The following is a 20,430-nucleotide window of genomic DNA, read 5'->3' on the forward strand; positions in this document are numbered from 1 at the left end:
AACGATAAGTATGTATTTGGCCGCAGACCCTCATCTCAAAATATGTTGTTCCAGGGACCCCCCAGAAGCAAATATTTGAGTTACAAATGTCCGCTTAAAAAAATATATATATTCAAAGATTTGCACAAATGTTCACGATTTTTCAAAAAATAGCAGATCTACAAGCTCATAGCACGATGAACTTGTACATCTGCTATTTTTAAATAGCCAAAGTATAAAATAATGGATAAAGTGGTTACGCAGATGCGTTCCCGGTTTGAATGGGTTAATATAGCATGAAAATCTGTTTAACCACTAACCCATACATATTTGAAAATAGCTGGTCTACAAGCCCACCACGCGTCACAATGCCATGCATTGTGAGCTTGTAGGTCTGCTATTTTCAAAACCTCTTGAAAGAAATGTGAAAAAATTTGGAATACCTTTGAGACATTTTAACAACACAAATCTTGTATGGGGTCCCTGGCACAAAATCCTTTCAGATGGGGCGTTCTGCGACCAAATACATATTAATTTGGGGGTCCTTGACACATCTTCTCAGCTTATAAAGTTATGGCTCCGCTGTTTTAACCCTCTTTTAATCTTTGGCTATTCAAAAATATCAGATCTACAAGCTCATAGCGCGGCACCGAGTGCCGCGCTATGAGCTTGTAGATCTGATATTTTTGAAAAATCGTGAAAATGTGAGCAAATCTTTGAATATATATATATATTTTTAAGTGAACATTTGTAACTCAAATCTTTGCTTCTGGGGGTCCCTGGAACAAAATATTTTGAGATGGGGGTCCGTGGCCAAATACATATCATTTTGGGGGTCCTTGACATGAAAATGTTTGAGAACCACTGATATAGTAGCCTCGATCTCCAGGCTTTTATTTTCCTTCGCGTTTTTCTCAAAAATAACAGCCTGGACCAAGGTGTTGAAATTTCTGGCGTAGGAAGTGGGAGTCAATCTTTCGTTTCTCCACCCAACCAGTGGGCGTCGCTCCAAATGTTGGTGCTTCAGGGCTCTCAATGCTGCACAATTGGGGAGGAGGAGGGGCGCGGGGCGGGGGCGGGCGCACAGATCGGTGAACCAATTGTTTTCACTGGAGATTTTGAATCCGCCCCTCCGCCGATATCAGACGCTCTGGGGCAGGCTACTGATGTAGCAACGTAGGTTTAAAAAAATAAAACTGTTAGGATTTAGAAGACATTTTGTAGAATCAGCCTCAGGTCTTAATGGGTTAAACATTCACCCCTGGTTTTCAGACTGCCAGCATGCATATCCGTCGCTGTCAGGCTGAAACCTTGTATCTACAAAATTCTTCTTTTTACGTTTCTTCTTTCATATATTAATGCTATTGGTCATCCTTAAATCACGTAAGCCCTATTTTATCCTTTGTTGCACTTGAAAAAAGGGCCGATGCACACCTCAAAGGTTAACGGCAGGTGCGTAGGACAAAAGGAAGGTCAGAACGCACACTTAGGCTGAACGATTAATCGTTTTCAAACCGAAATCGCGATTTGAAACCACGCGATTAGCTAATCGCAAAGGCCGCGATTTTTTTATTTTTTATTTTATCATAATAAATCATTTTAATATTCATATTAATCCCAGAGCACCCGCGGGACTTGTCTCCTTCTCTCCAGAGTGGCTGCCTGCCTCTCTCTACAGGCAGTGCCATCTATTAGAGAGTTACGCCAACTCCGTCCACTTCTTCGGGCCAGGTATTCTACATACACATACATTGGCGAATAGTGACAAATCCCTGAACCGGAAGTACATCGGAATGCATTGAAGTGGACGGCTCCTTGTCACTATTTCCAGCTACATGAACCACGTGACCGACGCTGTTTCTGACCCCTCATTGGCGCAACTCTCTAATAGAAGGCTCTGTCTACAGGGAGCAAGAGGGCAGCGAGCCCCCCCCCCCTCTCTCGCTCTGTCCCTCTCATAAAGGTCTCCGTCGGCTACGAGTATTTAAAGTTTGTCGAACGGCCGTGTTGCGCAAATCCCTGATGCCGCGCGTAGCGGTAAAACATTATTTTCGGTGCGACACAAGTAGTGTAGTAGTAGTGTTGCTCCTATCTATGTTTGTTTCTGTAAGTGTAACTTGTATTTTTCCCATCATTATTAAACTATTACTGTTGGATGCTGTGATATGTAAACAATACGATGGAAAGCACTTCCTGGTCAGTGTTGCCAGGTTTTGTGAGAGAAATAAGCAACCCTGTCTATGAAAACAAGCCCAAAAGAAGCGACTATGAACTGTATCTTTGTCACTTATGTTATGTACAGTGGTGGAAAAAGTACTCAAATGTTGTACTTAAGTAAAAGTATCAATACTGCAATGTAGAAGTAATCTGTTACAAGTAAAAATTCAAAATGTACTTGAATAAAAGTACAAAAGTATTGGTATCAAAATGTACTTGTGTGCTTTCAACATCTGGAGTGAACTGAGCTCCTGAACTTCTGGGTAGTGAGTATAGCATTTTTCTTATTTAGCAAGTTGCTAGCAGTTGTACTTTAAGTGCTTTGCTACTAGTGCTATATTATTAGTTTGTGTTAGTCTGTAGTTTATATTTGTATTTGTGCTTTAAGCAGTAGCCCATTGATACTCTGTGTCTGTCTCACAGAGCACTTCAAGTAGTTTCAGGTAGAATAGGCAAATTGATTGACCTGTTAAAGTGGCTGGGAGGGCCAACACAGCTCAAAGGGATAAAAGGCAGGCTGCTAGAGTTTTCCTTCAGTGTGCTTTCAACATCTGGAGTGAACTGAGCTCCTGAACTTCTGGGTAGTGAGTATAGCATTTTTCTTATTTAGCAAGTTGCTAGCAGTTGTACTTTAAGTGCTTTGCTACTAGTGCTGTATTATTAGTTTGTGTTAGTCTGTAGTTTATATTTGTATTTGTGCTTTAAGCAGTAGCCCATTGATACTCTGTGTCTGTCTCACAGAGCACTTCAAGTAGTTTCAGGTAGAATAGGCAAATTGATTGACCTGTTAAAGTGGCTGGGAGGGCCAGCACTCCCCGGCAGACAATTAGCAATCAATTGAAGTGGTTTAAACCAGCTCTGAAAGCGTAAGCTTTCAAAGCGGCTAGTGAACGAAGGCTAGGCGAACAAAGGCAACAGGCGACTTTGTCAAAGCCCGACTTCGTCCATGAACGAGAAGCAGTATCATTGATTACTGCCATATATAGTAGTGCAATAGATGTAGTAGTGTAGAATGTGTATAGGAAGAGTTAGACGGAGCCCAGCGGTCCACAACATGCAGACAAATAACTTTGTTTGGCAACGGACAACCTCACCTGATAAGTACCAACCCCAGCAGAGCCCTGGAGAAACAAGAATGGATTATTTGTCCCGTTTAACGTCTGTGTTTGCTCCAGGACCCACGTTCTCATACAGAACACCACTGCAAGAGGAAATCTGGCCGATGACGTCACAGGGGTTTCCCCACCAACATCGTCAACGAGAGGATTTCCTCATGCGCAACATGGACTCGAGACAAACGCAAGGTTTTTCTCAGAGGGAAGCACAGGAATACGGTGATTTTTCCACTGTTTTTCCTATCTCCTGGCACCACCGCATGGCCCCTGTTTTTCCAACGGGCACTGGAGGTCAACTACAAGGTTTTCCTCTGTGGGATAGCCGTGGAAACAGAGATTATTTTCTCCCTGAGTTTCCCATTTCCCCCAAAAGTCCATCCCCTCCCCTATCCCCCTCCCCCACTGCCCTGCTGCAAACACAAAGCCCCCACCCCACTCCCCCGATCACACCTCCACCTGCCCCACCCACCTTTGAAGCTACAGGGACAAAACAGCTTAAGGAACCTGACTTTTTCCAGACTGAACAGATGGACACGATTTTCTCCAAAAAAGGCCTACACATCATTCACCTAAATGTGAATAGCCTCAAAAACCCCACAAAGATGTCTGAACTAAGATCCATGTTTGGAAATGGCAAGGTAGGGGTTCTCTCTTTTTCAGAGACAAAACTGGATGACACAGTAGACGATTCTGAAATTGAGATTATAGGCTACAATGTCATTAGGAAAGACAGAACTCTTTGTGGAGGAGGGGTATGCATTTATGTGAGATCTGACATCATTTTCAATGTGTACCCAAAATTGGAGAACAACTCCACGGAATCGGTCTGGATAAAAATCACCTATCCTCACGCTAAACCCCTGATAATTGGCGCAATCTACAGGCCCCCAGGTCAAAATGAGTTTTATGATTTATTAGAGGAGCACATGGCAATCATTGGAAATTCGGAATTGATTTTGATTGGCGACTACAATACGGATGTACTCCGGAAAGACGCCGCCATATTTAAATCTTTCAAAAAATTCTGTGACATGCATAGCCTCACCCAAATGATAAAAAATATCACAAGGGTAGGCCCCACTTCTCAGACCATCATTGACCTCATTTTGACATCAGACCAGTCGAGGATTCCTTTAAGTGGAGTCATTGAGTGCAGTCTAAGCGACCATAACATCATTTTCTGCACGCGTAAGCTTCACAGATCTGTAGTTGATTGTCATAGCACGATCAGCTGCAGAGCTGTGAAAACTTACTCATCAGAAGCTCTCACAACAGCTCTTGAGAAAGTGGATTGGTCAAATGTACTCGGTGGCTCCTCGGCTGAGGAGTCTTGGACTGGTTTCAAAACTGCTTTTGTGTCTGTTATTGATAGCCTAGCGCCCAAGAAGGTGGTGAGAGTCAGAGCCCGTACACAACCCTGGATGAATGGAGACATCCTAAATGCAATCAAACTCAGAAACAAAATGTACTCTGAGTTCAGGAAATGCAAAGATGTGCAACTACTTGAAAGATGCAGAAATCAACGAAATGTAGCAAACAAATTGGTCAAAACTGCCAAAAAGAATTTCTTAAATGAAAGCATTGAGGCAAACAAAAGCCACCCACAAAAGCTGTGGGAAGCGCTACAGAAATTGGGCTGCAACAACAAAATTCAAACCAAAGCTACAAACATCTGCATTATTTCAAGTGGCGTGCTCATTACCGACAAGCAAGCGGTAGCAAACTGTTTTAACAGCTTTTTTACCACCATTGCAACCCAGTTGGTAAGCAAACTTCCTCAGCATTCAGGTTTGTACGGCTCTGACCACATCCATGCTCACTATGTTAAACTAGGGGCTAAAAAAGACTCCTTTTCATTCAAACCAGTAAATGCTGATGATGTACAGAAAAAACTACTCGCCCTCCAGCCAAACAAGGCCACCGGCCTTGACAATATCCCCACCAGATTCCTCAGAGACGCAGCTACTGCTATTGCCCCCATAGTAGCCCAAATCACAAACCTATCCATCAGCCAGTGTCACGTCCCACAGGATTTCAAGTTGGCAAGAGTAATCCCTCTGCATAAAAAAGGAAGCAAATTAGAACCTGGCAACTATAGGCCTGTTTCCATCCTTTGTTCCATCTCAAAGGTTGTAGAGCGATTAATTCAAGAACAAATCAACAGCTACCTCAGCGAGCATAAACTGTTGTTTGAATTCCAATCGGGCTTCAGAACCTCCCATTCCACTGACACATGCCTACTGTATCTGACCGACTACATCAAACGTGAGGTAGACGCGGGCAAATACTGCGGCATGGTCATGTTGGACCTCCAAAAAGCGTTCGACACTGTAAACCACTCAATTTTACTTGATAAGCTGAGGGCGATTGGTTTTGACTGCACATCACTAAACTGGATGAGATCTTACCTGGAGGGAAGAGAACAAGTGGTTGACATCAACGGAACCATGTCCTCATCCCTCCCGGTGAGCTGTGGGGTTCCTCAGGGCAGCATTCTAGGGCCGTTACTGTTTCTTCTATACATTAACGACATGAGTACTGCCTGTAACTGCAAATTGTTCCTGTTCGCTGATGACTCGGCACTCCTGATCTCGGGAGAGGACAAGTTGCAAGTTGAGGAGGCGCTCAGCTCCGAACTCTCAAAAATCCGTACTTGGCTTACCGATAACAAACTGTCACTACACCTTGGGAAAACTGAATCCATTCTCTTTGGGACCAAACATTCCCTCAGACAGATGGATGTAAATGATTTCAAGGTCAAAGTCGATGACACAATTATCTCTAGCAAAGAAGAGATTACCTATTTGGGTTGTGTACTTGACAAATACCTGACAGGTGAAAGCATGGCTACAAAGGTGGTCAAAAGAGTAAACCAGAGAACCAAATTTATGGGCAGAATTTCCTCTTTTGTCAACCCTCAGGCCCTCAGGACCCTCTCTGGGGCCCTGATTCAACCACTTTTTGACTATGCTTGCACCTCCTGGTACTCCAGCACCTCAGTGTCACTGAAGACTAAGCTTCAAACCTCCCAAAACAAACTGATTCGGCTACTCCTCGGATTGGGGCCCATGACCCACCTTTCTCCCACCCATTTTGCCAGCCTAGGCTGGCTCAGGGTGGAAGACAGGGTTAAACAACTAAAAATGGGACTGGCCTTCAAAATCGTAAATGCAAATTTGCCCGATATGCCCCCAATTCCCGCATATCTGAGTAAATACCTCCAAAAGGTTAGCGACACCCACAGTCACAATACCAGAGGGAGCGTTAACAACAATTTGGTACCACCCACCCATAAATCAAACATGGGCAAATTCTCCTTCTACAGCACTGCCACCCAGGATTGGAATAGTCTAACTCCATCCCTCAAAAAATGCAGTTCGCTGGGCTCATGTAAGAGAGCCTTAAAAAATCACCTTTCAGGAGGCCAAAGGTGGAGGTAGTACCATTTTCCCGTTAGACAGCAGACCCCCCCCCCCCCTGTTCTTGTACATATTTTTTTTCCCCTCTTTTTTATTTTTTTTGTTGTACATAGTGTTATATATTGTTTTTGGCTGTTTATTTTGTAATGATATTTGAACTGTGGTGCCACTATATATGCCTATGAATTAAATACCAAGGCCCTCATTGGAAACAAGTCCGCAAGGACTTTTATGAACGGACCTGTTAGACAAAGTATTTTAAATGTAACTGTGCTGTTTTACATTTTTTGCCTAATAAAATATTCAATCAATCAAAAAACTTAAAGTACCAAAAGTAAAAGTACTAATGTTTGAAAATAGCAGATCTACAAGCTCACAACGCGTCGTATCACGGCGCGTTGTGAGCTTGTAGATCTGCTATTTTCAAATAACCTAGGTATAAAATAGGGCCAAAGTGGTTAATGTAGGTTTTACAATATTATAATTTATATCTGAAAAGTAACTAGTCACTAAAGTTTTCAAATAATTGTAGTGGAGTAAAAGTACAATATTTGCCTCTGAGATGTAGTGGAGTAGAAGTTAAAGTATTGGAAATTAGAAATACTCAAGTAAAGTACAAATACAGTACTTAAGTAAATGTACTTAGTTACTTTCCACCACTGCGTTATGTATTCTGAGTTTTTCACTCCCTACCAAGGAGTAGTAGTAATACAATGTACAGTAGGAGAGGACTTTGCCTTGTGAGACAAAAAAGTGTTACATTTTAGTTGAATGTTAATCTACATAAGCTAAATACTGTATATCAGTAAATATGCTTCTTTAGCCATAAGTGAAATACCTACTTATTTCACTGCTGTGAATTGTTTACACAAAAAGGTAATTATTTGTTTAATTTTATTTGTATTTATTGAACTTCATTTCAGAAAAAGCTTCTCTTCTTGAGCCATAAGTTAATGACTTAACAAGTTCAATGTTGGGTTGTTTACAAAAATAAGCTATTTCTATTCCAGCTAAATGTTTAAATATATACATGGGGAAAAAAGTACTTGGAAGATACATGTTGGAAGCAATGAAGCAATTCATATCTTTTAGTTCTCATCCTTATTTATTAGAATCTAGAACAGTAAATAAATGGTATGCCATTTGGTAATGTTCCATTACTTCCAATTACTTTTTAAACGTACACAGTGAATACTAAACTGAAGCTTGACTTAATTTTTTTTTTAAGATTTTTTCTTTTTTTTAAGAAAATTTAAAAATCGCAATCAAATCGCAATCGCAATATCAGTCAGGAAAATCGCAATTAGATTTTTTCCCAAAATCGTTCAGCCCTAACGCACACTGTCAAAAAAAAATTGGAAAGATTTCCAAAAGTTTTTTGCAAGTAATGGACAGCGTGTGGGACCTCTCTCTCTCTGTATTCTTTGTTGTACGACATACACTGTTGTGCAAAAGTAGCAGATCTACAAGCTCACAATGCGTCACATTGCGACATGTTGCCAGTTTGAAAGTGGTTAAAGGACGACTTCACCCCTTTTCAACCTGTATTTTCATATAATTGGTCCCCACTCAGACTGTGTCTCATAAGAGGGCTGTGGACAGTCCAGAAACCCGTCTACCAGTGACCTCATTGTTATTTTTCCAACAAGATTTCAATTTTTTTATTTAGATTTGTATTAACACTAGAACAATGGCTTCTATTTTTGCATTGCAACTATCCAGGAATAGAAAGCCTGCAGTTTCTATTAGCTTGGATTCTCCATCGATGATGTCACTGGTAGACGGGTTTCTGAACTGTCCACAGCCCTCCTCTGAGGCAAAGACAGAGTAGACAAAAATGCTACCATTTATCATGAGTTAGTGAGGACCAATTATATGAAGATAGGTTGAAAATGGGTGAAGTCGTCCTTTAAGTGTGTCTGTGGGTTTTAGAAAAATGAAAGCCATGAAAAGTATTAACAAGAGCTTGTGACTAAATAATAACTACATAGGATCCATTGGAACACAAGGTACATTTTTTTCCCATGTCCTGAAAAGTAACAGTTTTGAACCTTCCACTTGACAGTATGAATCTACAGTATATGTCTGTCTGTCAGTCTGTCTTGCTTTTACTGTATCCTGTGAAGCAGTTCTTATGCGTATAAAACTCTAGTTCACTGTTTCTTTGAGATCTAAGGACCACCAGGGGTCCAAATGGACCCTTACGGGGTTGTAACTCTGAGAGTGTACGTGTGTGTGTGTGTGTGTGTGTGTGTGTGTGTGTGTGTGTGTGTGTGTGTGTGTGTGTGTGTGTGTGTGTGTGTGTGTGTGTGTGTGTGTGTGTGTGTGTGTGTGTGTGTGTGTGTGTGTGTGTGTGTGTGTGTGTGTGTGTGTGTGTGTGTGTGTGCGCGTGTGCGTGTGCGGAGTCTGGGCCACGTCCACAAACTTGTGCTCCGCGGCATGCAATTAGGAGGATTGCAAAAGACAAATGCAAAAAAGTTGGCTAAATACTGTTCTGTCTCAGCTATTATGGGCAGTCTGTCTATCTGGAGAAGGCGATGTTTCATTTACCCTTGAGTGGCAAAAAACGAAAACAAATTTAAAAAAAAACCTGTTGAATTTCTGTATATAATATGTCATCAATTCGTTATCCTTTTTCCTCTGTGTGTTAAGCATGTGCAGCAGTTGTATCTGGTTTGCCCGTATAATGTAACCTTCTTCTGATCAATGTTTGGATCTATCATGTATTGCGCTTTTTGTGCAGATCCAAATAAAATAATTCAAATGTGTGTGTGTGTGTGTGTGTGTGTGTGTGTGTGTGTGTGTGTGTGTGTGTGTGTGTGTGTGTGTGTGTGTGTGTGTGTGTGTGTGTGCGTGTGCGTGTGTGTGTCCTCCAGAGATAGAAGAACCTGACCTCATGCAGAGAGAAGTCACCCTGACAGAGCTGACAGATCTCTTCAAACAGCCAGGTGCGTGGTGCGTGTGTGTGGATCCATTTGATCCCCTGAGTCAAGTATTCGGGGGATCCATTTGAACTGCAGATTATGCAGTATTGTTTTTCATAATCCAGCCTTTCAATAAGAACAGTTTAGATATTCATCAAATGCGGAAGAGAGTCTGGAAAGGTGGAGGCTTGTGCTACCTAGGGTCAACCATCCAAAGTAATGGAGAGTGTGGAAGAGAGGTGAAGAGGAGAGTGTAGGCAGGGTGGAAAGGTCGCATTGACGAAAACACAGGAGGCGCAGCTAGAGGTGGCAGAATTCAGGATACTACGATTCTCTTTAGGAGTGACAAGGAAGGACGAGATCAGAAACGACTACATTAGAGGATCAGCCCAGGTTTGGGGATAAACCAAGAGAGGCGAGGTTAAGATGGTGAAGGAGAAGATGTTGTTCATAAACCGAGTCCGACCTGTGGAAGGCAGCAAAGTGGCATAAGGCATCCAGTGTGGCGGAAAGTAGATGAAGAAGAAGGATAGAATAGTGAGCAACGGAGGCAAAATATGGGCCAAATAACGAATAGAAATGTATTCTGAACAATTGAAAGTACACTATCCAAAGGCTCCGGGCGTGATCGATTTTTAGGGCGAAATGTGTTGGAAATTGGAGACGTGGTCTGGCAGAACATAGCTAGAACGTAGCAGAGACAATGAATAACACAAAGAATAAGACGCAAACGATAATGGAAACGATAATACCTCCCGCGGAAGTCAAACCGCTAGCGGAGAAGAGGAAGGCCAAAGAGGAGGTTTATGGATGCAGTGAGAGAGGACATGCAGTGTGGCAGGAGTCACTAAGGAAGACACAGAAAACAGAACCAGGCGGGAACAGATGATCCACTGTGGCGACCCCGACGGGAATTAGCCCAAAGAGGATATTAATTAAATGCTCATATTTGAAAACTCTGCCCACGTCATGAAGTGCGTATTATTATTAGGCAGCATTAGTAGGAAGACATAATAACACATGGGGACAGATGAGAGAGCTGTGGATGTCACTACTATGCTGCAATGTAAGCTCAAGCTGTCATTTAATATTAGTCACTGCTGTTCACTTTATGGGAACTTTGACACAGAGCAGCATGACAAATGTGTGTGTGTGTGTGTGTGTGTGTGTGTGTGTGTGTGTGTGTGTGTGTGTGTGTGTGTGCGCGCACATGCACATGCACATGTACTTTTACGCCTCTACAATTATTTGTAAACTTTAGTTATTAGTTACTTTACAGATATATTTAGCCCTATTTTATACCTAGGCCATTTGAAAATAGCCGATCTACAGGCTCACAACGCGTCGCATCGCGACACGTTGTGAGCTTGTAGATCTGCTATTTTCAAACATTTGAGTACTTTTACTTTGGTACTTTAAGTACATTTTGATACCAATACATTTGTACTTTCACTGAAGTTAATTTTGAATATCACATAATTCAATAATCACAATTCAATATCACATAATTGTACATGCAGGACGGCTTGTGTGGTTGTTGCTCTCTCTCTCTCTCTCTCTCTCTCTCTCTCTCTCTTTCTTTCTCTCTCTCTCTCTCTCTCTCTCTCTCTCTCTCTCTCTCTCTCTCTCTCTCTCTCTCTCTCTCTCTCTCTCTCTCTCTCTCTCTCTAACATATTGCTTGATGGACTTTTACGTTCTGAGGACACACACACACACACACACACACACACACACACACACACACACACACACACACACACACACACACACACACACACACACACACACAAACACTTCAACCAGTTTAACATCACTTTAATCTCTTGATAATATTATTACTCTTCTCTCCGTCAGTGAACCCAGCTCCGTCCCAGGTGGATCTGATTGCACGTTTTGCACCAAGAGGACGTGAGTATAATCTATTTTATGGATTCTGCTTTCATTTCAGTTTGAACATTGTCTTGGGTGAATGTGACTAGTGAATGAGAGTGAATGAGTGAGTGCATGTGTGACTTCATCTGCTATTTTCAAATGGTCGAAATACATATAGGGCTGAAGTGGTTAGTGTGTTTTGTGATAATATAAAAAGTCTAAAAAGTAACTAAAGTTTTCAAATAATTTTAGTGGAGTAAAAGTACAATATGCCCTGAGATGTAGTAGAGTAGAAGTAAAAGTACTGAAAAGTGGAAATACTCCAGTAAAGTAAAAAAATGTTTTACTTAAGTAGCTACAGTACTTGAGTAAATGCACTTAGTTACTTTGCACCTCTGCATACATATAGATATTCAAAATATAAAGTGCTTAACCTCAGGCCACAGAAGGGATGTTACCTTTGCCCGATATGCCCCCTATTCCCGCATATCTGAGTAAATACCTCCAAAAGGTTAGCGACACCCACAGTCACAATACCAGAGGGAGCGTTAACAACAATTTGGTACCACCCACCCATAAAACAAACATGGGCAAATTATCCTTCTACAGCACTGCCACCCAGGATTGGAATAGTCTAACTCCATCCCTCAAAAAATGCAGTTCGCTGGGCTCATTTAAAAGAGCCTTAAAAAATCACCTTTCAGGTGGCCAAAGGAGGAGGTAGTACCATTTTCCCGTTAGACAGCAGACCCCCCCCCCCCCTGTTCTTGTACATATCTTTTTCCCCCTATTTTTATTTTTTTGTTGTACATAGTGATATTTTTTTTGCTGTTTTTTTTGTAATGATATTCGAACTGTGGTGCCACTATATATGTATATGAATTGAATACCAAGGCCCTCATTGGAAACAAGTCCGCAAGGACTTTTATGAACGGACCTGTTAGACAAAGTATTTTAAATGTAACTGTGCTATTTTACATTTTTTGCCTAATAAAATATTCAATCAATTCAATAAAAAATAACTGTCAAATTGGGCCACTAGAAGTGGCCCACTTCTGAATGTTCTGAAACATTCTGAATTGTTCAATGAAGAAGACTTTTAATCTGTGCTTGAATGTCAATGTATTTCTTTATTTCTCTTGAGTGTAATACCGACTTTTAACTCCTGCAACAGCGCCACTACACTCATTGAGAAATACAGTGATATTCAGCCACTGACGTGATTAAAACACTTGACTACCTACAGTATATGTCATACCTGCCTGTATAGTTGTTGGGAGGACAACAACTCTCTGCAGTTTGTTTATGCAATGCAGCACAGTCACAGCTGGGATATGATGAAATGGTTTCTCTATAGCTCATGCAAACGTATGCATTGCTAGCACATGTAATTATAGTAGTGATTTTTAGGCTGTGCAAGGCGGTGTAGTTGGACAATGATCTCAGTTAGGTTAACATGGTGGTGTGCATACAATTACATTGGTGTTAAAACCTGTAATTATTACTATGTAAGGGTTTATGAAGACAAGGTAGTGGCTAACAAAACCCCTACATTGGGATGGGGCAACGTGCATTTTGTTTACATAACTTATTTTTTAGTTACAGAGGAGGGATGCTGGTGGTGGTCAGGTGTGGGTCTTTTAAAACAAAACAACACTTTGGTAGAGGGTTGGGTTGTTACCTTGTCATAATGTAACTCCAAATATTGGTGAGATACTAGCTGCTCTGTTGATTAGAAATTGATATTCCAAAATAGTCTCCTCATTGACTTACATTACAGTGAAAACGTTTGATTGATTGATTAAATTAATACTTTATTAACACGATTATTAACAGTACAGTCAGAAGTTATGCTAAGAGGAAAAGCCCCACGGGCTTGTTTCCATTGTGGTCCATTGTACTCAATTAATCAGTATGACATACAACACATACAATACAACATATCTGTAAAAGCTCAGTAGCATCAAAAGGTCTATTTACAGAAGAAGCAGAGGTACTACCAAGGTGTTCAAAGGTACAACAGCTCTCAAAGTCACTCTTTTAGCACTTAAAGGAAGGCAACAAGGCAGATTCTGAGAGTACATAGCATTACAAAACTGAACCAGTATTGTGTTTTGTCAACTTCCTGTTGATTTTATGACTCGAAACGGGAAGAAGATCTGGAATGGCTCTGAGGAACACGTCACAATGCAGCGTGTTGTGAGCATGTAGATCATTGGTTCTCAAAATCTACAAAGTAACTAGTAACTTAAGTTTTCAAATAAAAGTAACTAGTAAGTAAGGTTTAAATAATTACAGTGGAGTAAAGGTAAAATATTTGCCTCTGAAACATAGCGGAGTAGAAGTAAACGTATATTGAAAATTGGAAAAACTCAAGTAAAGTAAAAAATATGTCAAAATCGTACTTAAAGTACAGTACTTGAGTACATGTACTTAGTTACTTTCCACCACTGGATCTAAGTGACAAACTCTCTGACTCTCTGAATCCCCCAGGTCGTCCCACCTCCCTAGTCCCTCATGTCCCTCCCACCTTCCTCCAGTATAAGGTGAAGTTCCCGCCCGCCAGGCCCGACCCCGGCAACCTCGCGGCCATCTGTCTGCACGGCGACCGCCGCGCCCGCTACCCGCAGACCTACTTCCCTCCGTCGGGTTACGGGCAGCTGAAGCGCCGCGGCGAGGCCGTGGAACGCGCCGAGGCGGCGTTTATCGACTGCTGCCGCGGGAACCAGACGTGGGGAGAGGAAGTGACCCTCTGCTGCGTCACCCAGGCGGTTAGTAGTCATCTCTCGATACGCGTGTGATGGAATATCTAGTGATGACACTCGTATTTAGCCCATTAAAGACCTTAAAACGCGTCAAACGTGTCATTTATTTGAATTTTGGGGGCTATTCAAAAATAGCAGATCTAGAAGCTCATAGCGCACAGAGTGCCGCGCTATGAGCTTGTACATCTGCATTTTTTTATTTTTATCGTGAAACATCTGTGCAAATCTTTGAATATATAGATTTTTTTATAACATTTTTGATTCAAATCTTTGCTTCTGGGGGTTCCAGGAACAACATATTTTGAGATGGGGGTCCGCTGCCAAATACATATAATTTTGGGGGTCTTTGACATGAAAAGGTTTGAGAACCACGGATTATAGCGACATAATTTTTATGTTTCCCCAGAAGCAAAGATTTGAGTTAAAATGTTCGCTTTAGAAATATATATATTCAAAGATTTGCACACATTTTCATGATTTTTCAAGAAAGTAGCAGATCTACAAGCTCATAGTATCTTGTATATCTGCATTTTTTTAATAGTAGATCTGCTATTTTTTAATAGCCAAAGAAATCTAAAATGACACAGAAGTCTTAATGGATTAATACATCGATTGTGTTCTGGCTTGGATCAATGGAAATACTTTTGTATTTATCGGAAGCAGAAAGAGAGAAGAGAAGAGAAAAATATCATGACTTTTTCCCATTCTATATTAATGTTGCCACTAAAAGTATGTTTTGCCAATTATTTGGGGGCCCACTTGCAATATCCACAAGGCCCACAAGTGGCCCTGCGTCCCATAAGTTGGGAATCACTGGCCTATGGTTTCATGCATGTCCATTTAAGCTTGAATGTGCTATAGCAAGGTGAGCTGTACAGTAAGATGAAGCGATGCATGACATGGTTCAGATTCATGTGAGCTGGGACCTATGGCTGGGACTCATGTTTTCGAAGCAAGCCCAGATAAGCAACTAAGCAACGAGCCCCAAAAAAGTGCAACAAGCAACTAGAATATTTACAAGTGACTTTACAGAAAAACAAGCCCAAAGTCGCTTATGATAAGCAGACTTGGCAACACTGCTGATCAGATAGGAGCCAGACACAACATCCTCTACAGTTACAGGCCTTGACATGATCCAGTGCCAGTGGAACCGTCCTGATACAACCGAGAGACAAAACCTTCCTTTCACCCGATAAGCTCGTAGATCTGCTACTTTGGCAGATTGTTTGCATATTTTCTAAGGAAACGAGAGCACATTACCCCCGTTTTGGCACCAACTGCACTGGCTACCAGTGAAATATTGTTTTTAAAGCTTTAAATGGCCTAGCTTCTACAGTACATTTCTGATCTGCTTACCTCCCAAAAGCTCCTTGCAGTTCCTTTTCTGTTGCTGTCCCCAGACTCTGGAACAATCTCCCCTCATCAAATCAAGCCTCACCAGTGTTTTTTAAATCGACCCTAAAGACCCACCTCTTCTCTATTGCTTTTAGCTCAGGCTGAGGTCAACTAACTGATTGTCTGTTTTTACAATGACCATTGAATGTAATTCAATTATTTGTTAAATTAAAGAGCGTTTTGATTATCTATGTTTTATTTTATAATAGTTTTTCTGTGGTTTCTAATTTGTGATGTTGTTTTGAATGGAAAGCACTTTCGGTGAGTTTCTGTTGTGTTTAACCCATTAAAACCGGGAAAGCATCTGTGTCATTTCAGATTTTAGCGTTGACTATTCAAACATATCAGATATACAAGCTCACAGCACGTCACTTCGTGCCGTGCTGTGAGCTTGTACATCTTGAATAAATAAAATGTAATTTGTTGTTTATTGTGGTTTGCAGTGGGAGGCAGCCCTCATGTCGTTCTGCAAGGACGAGTCATCGGTGAAGGATCGCATTCATCGCTGCTGCAAGAGGCCCGTCAGCGACCCCCTGACCTGCTTCCAGAGTGAAGCCCCCAACCCCGGCTACCTGCCCACTGAGGAGGTGCCCGTCATCCCCACCCCACTGCAGGCCCCGTTCCCCTTTGACCCCACCTCCTGTCAGAGGTATGTCTTCTTCTTTTTTTTTACCCTACTCAACTCACGATACCATTGGAATCACGATACTAGGTTCACGATGCGATTTTTTCACGATTTTTTAAACACATTTATTTTCCAGACAATGGCCGTTTCTTTTTTCCCCTGTGTTTTTTACTGTGTTTTCTCTTATCCTCTTTTCAATACAGTAGCAAATGACTGAAAACGTTTTTTTTTATCAATTCTCTTACAAAGATCCTGCATTTTCATCTCTTTTTTTACGCGTCCTCTGCTTTTTGCGTCGCAAATTTTGTTATATTAAATCGATTTAAATTGTCACAATTTTTAATTGATTTTAATTGATTACCCAAGGGAGTTTCGCTGAGAACAAATTCTCTTTTTCAGGAACACCCTGCTTCACACTCTCAAAGTCATATTCAAACCTGAGCTGACCAGTACAACCACAGTCTGATACTGTTGTACGGCACTTGAGTAAATGTGCTTAGTTACTTTCCACGTTGTGAGCTTGTAGATCGGCTATTTGTGTTACTTTTGTGAGACACACTACTACGAGCACGTAGGTCATTAACTGACAAAAACACATGAAAAGGTTAAAAGGATATTTCACTCTAAAAAAAAAATGGGGTCATTTTATCATCTACTCAGGCTTTTGTGAGCCCCCCAGACAGTTTTTAAGTTGCTTGATTCAGTATTTAGATATGTAATATTAATTTTATCAGACCCTTCCTATACAAACCCATTATAACTTCAAACAAATTTTTTTACATGTTAGATTCATCAAAAACACCCGTCCTTGGTTCTGGTGACTCATCCTGCTCTCCTAATACGTGAGGGGGCCCGATTACTTTTTTCATTTATTTTTATTGTATTTAAAGGATCTACACCATGAATTTAAAACAAATATTTGATATTTAATATCATATGGTGTATGTCCCTCAAACCTTTTTCAAAAGGTTTGAGCCTAAATCATCACTCAGATATACTCATACCAAGTCAATTGTCTCTGGCTTATACAGCACTTTCAGCTGCAATACCAAAACGTCCTCTTGGGCAGGGGGGGGCTACTGAGCAATTCTGTCTGGCCAGCATCAATGCAATGGCAATGCAAGTGATGTCACTTGCATTGCCATTCTGAAATGGCCTGTTCAGACACGCCCATTCTGAAAATCTCTGAAATGAGAATGAATGACTGAATGTTAAAAAAATATATTTTTTGGGGTACAAGAGACACTGGGGAGCCCAAAAAATACCCCCCCCCCCAAAAAAAAAAAGAAATTCATGGTGTGGCCCCTTTAATTTAATCTTCCAAAAAATATATACTAAATAAATGAAAAAAGTAATTGAAAAAACACGGTCTCCTCACGTATTAGAAGGACAATATCAGTCACCAGAACCAAGGACGGGTGTTTCTGATGAATCTAACATGGTTAAAATGGAGTTTGAAGCTACAATGGATAGGAAGGGGCGTGTCTGCTAAAATGAATATCAAATATCTAAATACTGAATCAAGCAACTTAAAAACTGTCCGGGGTGCTCCCAAAAGCCTGAGTAGACGATAAAATGACCCCAATTTTAAGTGAAATATCCCTTTAACAACGATGTTGTTTGTTTCTCTCCAGGTCAGAGGTCAAACCCGGCAGCGTCAGAGGGAGGAAGAAGCCCAAGAGGCCCCTCCCACCCCCAGCCGAGACCGTGGACATCAACTTCCCCCCCGGCCGGCCCGCCGCCGCCGACGTCCAGCCGCTGTGCCGCTACCGCAAGCTCCGCCCCCGCTACGACCTCAAGTGCCTGCCGCGGCGGGGCTACGGCTGGCTGGCCCGCCAGTCAAAGACCATCAACCGCTTGGAGCGCGGCTTCAAACAGTGCTGTAAGGGGAAAGGGGAGCTCCTGAGCTGTGTGGACGACAAGGTACGTGTGACGCCTATAGGCCTGTCCCCGACTAAGGATTTGTTTAGTCGACTCTAGTTGACGACTAATTGCCAATAGTCGACTGGCAGTCGACTAATACTTTTTTTGGGCCAAAATACATTTTATTTCAAAGGGCCAAGTCTACACAGTTTGTTTTGTCTCCAGCAGAGTTTCTAGTGTCTCTATCTCTCTCTGGAAGAGGTTGCACATGAACTCTGCAGCCGCACTGAGGCGCTCCAACACAAACAATACCAATACAAAGACGAGGAATAAGAAGAATAAAGTGGAAGTTACGTGTGGTTGCAGGCGTAGACTTGGCCAAAAAATAATTTAAAACATTTTTGGCCCTCTTAGTCGACTAGAGTCGACTAAGAGACACTTAGTCGACTCGGACCCCCCGCGACTAACCAGTCGACTAGTCGACGAGTCGAGGTCAGGCCTAAGTGGCAGTGGTGGAAAAAAGTACTCACATTTTTTTACTTAAGTAAGAGTATCGATACCGTAATGTAGAAATGCTCTGTTACAGAGTCAAGTTCAGGAATTGTAAATGTACTCGAGTAAAAGTACAAAAGTGTTGGCATCAAAATGGACTTAAAGTACCAAAAGTAAAAGTAGTCATTATGCAGAATGTCCCATATTCACAAGTTCAAAATGTATAATAAATATTTTGATCGACCTATCTACAAGCTCACACTGTGTTGCATCGCGATTGATTAAAAACACATCCATTGGGAGCTTGTAGATCTGCTATTTTAAAATGGCCTAAATATATATACGGCTGAAGTGTATTTTGTAATAATAATCAAAATCTACAAAGTATCTAATAACTAATGTTTTCATAAAAATGCAGTGGAGTAAAAGTACAATATTTCCCTCTGAGATGTAGTGGGGCAGGAGTAAAGTATTGACATTTGTAAATACTGAAGAAAGTAAAAATACCTCAATATTGTACTTAAGTACAGTACTTGAGTACATATATACAGTTACTTTACACCACTGGTAACAGTTAATCCAACTTATCGGTTTAATCAAAATATCGATAATTGAATAAAAATATCGATTGATATTGATAATTATCGATCCCTGCTTTGGGCATATGTGAAGTTAAACAGAATTTTCATAAATAGTGAAAATGGCAGAGCTACAAGCTGTTGTGAGCTGAAGTGGTGAATTGGTTTTGTTGATATAGAAGTTATTTTTTACTGCTTAATCGATTATTTGATTAATTGAAAAAAGTAATCGATATAATAATCTAAGTAGATAATTGATTGCTGCAGCCTATGTAATGTCAGATTTTTTTATTTCCTGGAGTATTTCCAATTTTCTGTACTTTTACTTCTACTCCACTGCATCTCAGAGGCAAATATTGTACTTTTACTCCACTACAATTATTTGAAAACTTGAGTTACTAGTTACTAGATTTTGATTATTATTACAAAACATACACTAACCACTTCAGCCCTATACACATTTTGAAAATAGCCGATCTACAAGCTCACAATGTGTCGCATTGTGAGCTTGTAGATCAATTGAAAACTTGTTAAATGGGACATTCTGCATAATGACTACTTTTACTTTTGGTACTTTAAGTACATTTTTATTTCAATACTTTTGTACTTTTACTCAAGTCAATTTTGAATTCCGGACTTTTACTTGTAATGGAACATTTCTACATTGCAGTATTGATACTTTTACCTACAGTAAGTTGTAGTGCTTTTTCCACCACTGATTATTTGCTTGTGAGATGTAGTGGAGTAGAGGTATAAAGCATTGAAAAACGGACGTACTCAAGCGAAGCACCTCAAAATTGTACTTAGGTCCAGTACTTAATTCCTGTGTCCCTGTCCTCTGCAGTGGCGTCAGGAGATGGACAGGTTTTGCCAGGAGGACAAGGGCGGGAAGGTGAGCTTCCCGTGCTGTGCGGAGACGGAGGGCCAGCAGAGGTACGACTGCTTCCACGCCAGAGCCCCCCGGCCAGGCTACGAGGTGGACCTGCTGGCCGCAGCCACCGATGAGACCACCACGCCTGGACTGGAGGTCTCCCTGGCTCAGATGTGTCAGAGCCACAAGGTCATCAAGAAGAAGTGAGGACGCCGCTCTTGTGTCCTTATATGGCATTTGGTCCTCAAAGGGGGGTCCTTGAGGGAGTTCCAGGGGGTCCCCAGCTAAATGATGGATAGTTAGGAACCAATTGGA

The 20,430-nt window shown here is 41.3% G+C and overlaps 1 protein-coding gene and 1 long non-coding RNA gene across 3 annotated transcripts in view; both read left to right on the forward strand.

Moving 5' to 3' along the window:
* Window positions 1–20,430, forward strand: part of LOC308084818 — a 244,260-nt gene that overhangs the window by 219,954 nt on the left and 3,876 nt on the right. The gene's annotated exons all lie outside the window — the stretch shown is intronic.
* ecm1b (extracellular matrix protein 1b) overlaps window positions 1–20,430 on the forward strand; it is a 28,908-nt gene that overhangs the window by 4,602 nt on the left and 3,876 nt on the right. Inside the window, exons 4-9 of one of the 2 annotated variants that reach the window (XM_080427724.1) lie at window positions 9,607–9,678; window positions 11,506–11,562; window positions 14,020–14,297; window positions 16,130–16,335; window positions 17,946–18,234; window positions 20,089–20,318. In XM_080427724.1, coding sequence (XP_080283850.1) covers window positions 9,607–9,678; window positions 11,506–11,562; window positions 14,020–14,297; window positions 16,130–16,335; window positions 17,946–18,234; window positions 20,089–20,318 — 1,132 coding nt within the window. The remainder of the gene's footprint in view (window positions 1–9,606; window positions 9,679–11,505; window positions 11,563–14,019; window positions 14,298–16,129; window positions 16,336–17,945; window positions 18,235–20,088; window positions 20,319–20,430) is intronic. The other variant, XM_080427725.1, reaches the window with a different exon arrangement.

Source organism: Gymnoscopelus braueri (genome assembly GCF_963280865.1).
Source record: "Gymnoscopelus braueri genome assembly, chromosome: 4".
Classification (NCBI taxonomy): Eukaryota; Metazoa; Chordata; class Actinopteri; order Myctophiformes; family Myctophidae; genus Gymnoscopelus; species Gymnoscopelus braueri.